Source organism: Lottia gigantea, assembly GCF_000327385.1.
Source record: "Lottia gigantea unplaced genomic scaffold LOTGIsca_104, whole genome shotgun sequence".
Classification (NCBI taxonomy): Eukaryota; Metazoa; Mollusca; class Gastropoda; family Lottiidae; genus Lottia; species Lottia gigantea.
In genome coordinates, this window is record NW_008706849.1 from 63965 (window position 1) to 67769 (window position 3805).

The following is a 3805-nucleotide window of genomic DNA, read 5'->3' on the forward strand; positions in this document are numbered from 1 at the left end:
ATAACCTGGCGTACAGCGATTATAACATTTCCCTGTTATATGAGGACAGTGTTGTGATCCTTTACACTGCCTATTGTCACATCCTTTACTACACATATCTCCATAGGCACCATTCTGGCATTCTAAAATAAAACATAAATGAGACTGTGAATCCTTGTTATTTTATAAGTTTCAGGGAAATGTATTCTGTTAAAATCAAGACAGACTTACTTTTTATACAATCATTTCCTCTATAACCTGGTTTACAACCATCTGTACATTGTCCTGTTATATGATGACATTCTTGTGATCTTTTACAATGTCTCTTGTTACATCGTTGATTACATCTATCTCCATATTTACCACTTTGACAACCTGAAATATAATATAAAGAATTCTATATAGGACTGAGATTTCTTGATATTTTATCATTGATAAGTGTAGACAGTTCGATTCAAAACTTACTCAATCATATCCTCTATAACCTGGTTGACAACCATCAGTACATTGTCCTGTTATATGATGACATTCTTGTGATCTTTTACAATGCCTATTGTTACATAGTTTACTACATTTATCTCCATAGGCACCATTTGGACAACCTGAAATATAATATAAAGAATTCTATATAGGACTGAGATTTCTTGATATTTTGTTATTGATAAGTGTAGACAGTTCGATTCAAAACTTACTCAATATACAATCATATCCTTTATAACCGGGTTGACAACCATCAGTACATTGTCCTGTTATATGATGACAGTGTTGTGATCCTTTACAATGTCTCTTGTTACATCGTTTACTACATCTATATCCGTATTTATAGTAAATTACGTTATTTTGGCTGGAGGTCGTGCAACAATATTACCCGTGAAATGCTGGTTAAGAGGCGTTTACAGAGGAATTGGTTAATCAAACAGAATTATATCCTTTTTATGAATTAATCCTAAAAATGGAATTAGACTTACTAGTATTACAGCTACCTCCATACCATTCTGTCTGACATCCATTAGGACATTGACCAGTTATAACATCACATTTATCATAGTTCAAACAATGACAGAAATTATTACATTCTGAACCATACGTTCCTGTAGCACAAACAGTAATAGAGAGAGACAGTACGTTCCTGTAGCACAAACTGCAATAGAGAGGGACAGTACGTTCCTGTAGCACAAACTATAATAGAGAGGGATAGTACGCTCCTGGAGCACAAACTGTAATAGAGAGAGACAGTACGTTCCTAGAGCACAGACTGTAGTAGAGAGGGATAGTATGTTCCTAGCGCACAAACTGTAATAGAGAGTGATAGTACGTTCCTGGAGCACAAACTGTAATAGAGAGAGACAGTACGTTCATAGAGCACAAACTGTAATAGAGAGAGACAGTACGTTCCTAGAGCACAGACTGTAATAGAGATAAACAGTACGTTCCTAGAGCACAAACTATAATAGAGAGAGGCAGTACGTTCCTAGAGCACAAACTGTAATAAAGAGAGACATTACGTTCCTACAGCACAAACTGTAATAGAGAGAGACATTACGTTCCTAGAGCACAAACTGTAATAGAGAGGGACATTACGTTCCTAGAGCACAGACTGTAATAGAGATAAACAGTACGTTCCTAGAGCACAAACTATAATAGAGAGAGGCAGTACGTTCCTAGAGCACAAACTGTAATAAAGAGAGACATTACGTTCCTAGAGCACAAACTGTAATAGAGAGAGACATTACGTTCCTAGAGCACAAACTGTAATAGAGAGGGACATTACGTTCCTAGAGCACAAACTGTAATAGAGAGAGACATTACGTTCCTAGAGCACAAACTGTAATAGAGAGAGACATAACGTTCCTAGAGCACAAACTGTAATAGAGAGAGACAGTACTTTCCTAGAGCACAAACTGTAATAGAGGGAGACAGTACGTTCCTGGAGCACAAACTGTAATAGAGAGAGACAGTACGTTCCTAGAGCACAAACTGTAATATAGAGAGACAGTACGTTCCTAGAGCACAAACTGTAATAGAGAGAGACAGTACGTTCCTAGAGCACTAAGTGTAATAGAGAGCGACAGTACGTTCCTAGAGCACAAACTGTTATAGAGAGAGACAGTACGTTCCTAGAGCACAAACTGTAATAGAGAGAGACAGTACTTTCCTAGAGCATAAACTGTAATAGAGAGAGACAGTACGTTCCTAGAGCACAAACTGTAATAGAGATAGTCAGTACGTTCCTAGAGCACAAACTGTAATAGAGAGAGACAGTACGTTACTAGAGCACAAACTGTAATAGAGAGAGACAGTACGTTCCTGGAGCACAAACTGTAATAGAGAGAGACAATACGTTCCTAGAGCACTAACTGTAATAGAGAGAGACAGTACGTTCCTAGAGCACAAACTGTAATAGAGAGAGACAGTACGTTCCTGGAGCACAAACTGTAATAGAGAGTGACAATACGTTCCTAGAGCACAAACTGTTATAGAGAAAGACAGTACGTTCCTAGAGCACAAACTGTAATAGAGATAGTCAGTACGTTCCTAGAGCACAAACTATAATGGGTAAAAACAAAGTTGGTCAGACAAAGTAACATACGCCCACTGGCAGCTTGAAAACACAGTCTTTAGTGTCTAATTTTATCATATATAAGCAAATTGGGTTTGACTCTAGATACAAACTGTTTCCTCTATCGTGTCATCATATATAAATTTCTCAAGGGCAATAACTCAGAAACCAAAATCAAATTATTGTCATTATCAAACTTGACCAAGATCTCATTATTATATTGTTATATATATGCATACCAGGTTTCATCCAGTTGAGATAAAAAAAAACTGTAGCCTCTTTCATGTCTGAAAGCCAAATTTGAATTGTTTTTATTAATTCAAGAGCAACAACTTTTGCTTGATACTTTCTGTACAATGTGTAAACTACAACGAAGATAATCAAAATCACCACCAAAACTGTTAAGATTATGATTGTTATATCTTTATCTGAAACTAAATCCAATAACTTTATGTTTCGGGAACACGAACGGTCATTGGGGGCGGTGATGAAACTCTTACTGGTTTGATATTATAAATCCTATCGGCAACGCTATAATCTTGTCGTGGATTTCAAATTAAAACGAAAGTAAGGCTGCAACGATTCACCGATGAATCGATGAACCCCGATTCTTACCTTCTTATCGATGCATTGCGTTGGATAAAAATAATCGTGATGTATCGGGACGATTAATTCTTAGTCCCCTTTAATAACAAATAACACAGAATCCTTGTGTGTATAAGAAATTGTGTCATGTTTTCATTTTCACATTAAAATTTGCAAAAATTCATTTCTGACTTTAAAACATGAGATTTTTTTCACAATTCCTTACTTTTAAATATTCTCAAGTGCTTAATAGTGACAAACTTGTTAGTAATTTTACAAATTTCTACTATTTTTTTCTCTTTCCTTCTCTAATAAACGCATCACGGTAATAATCGCAATAAATCGTATTGTTGGATGAGTATCGTATAGTGTATCGAATGGCAACTTCAAGAATCGTTGCAGTCCTAAACGAAACAAATCAATAGCCTATTGCTTTTCGTTCTATGATATTTTCCTTCTGATTCAAAGCATGATCCAAACAACAATAATTTAATTTCAATGCAAACAATAAAACAGACCACACAATAAAACTTAAAAAAAACACCTAGAAATTTATCACTATCATAATAACGACAAGATAGTTTGATTTTCAGAGTTGCTTCCCTTAACTGTCTTACTAACAGGTCTACTCAAATGTGCACTAAACACAATTAACGCAATGGTGTCAGCAACATATCACTA

At 35.7% G+C, this 3805-nt stretch overlaps 1 protein-coding gene across 1 annotated transcript in view; it reads right to left on the bottom strand.

Annotated features, from left to right (window-relative positions):
• The window catches only part of LOTGIDRAFT_170779 (hypothetical protein), a gene marked incomplete at both ends in the record, with an annotated part of 26434 nt that overhangs the window by 6030 nt on the left and 16599 nt on the right, over positions 1-3805 (bottom strand). Inside the window, 5 exons of the mRNA XM_009046627.1 lie at positions 6-122; positions 211-354; positions 465-581; positions 672-725; positions 948-1070. Coding sequence (XP_009044875.1) covers positions 6-122; positions 211-354; positions 465-581; positions 672-725; positions 948-1070 — 555 coding nt within the window. The remainder of the gene's footprint in view (positions 1-5; positions 123-210; positions 355-464; positions 582-671; positions 726-947; positions 1071-3805) is intronic.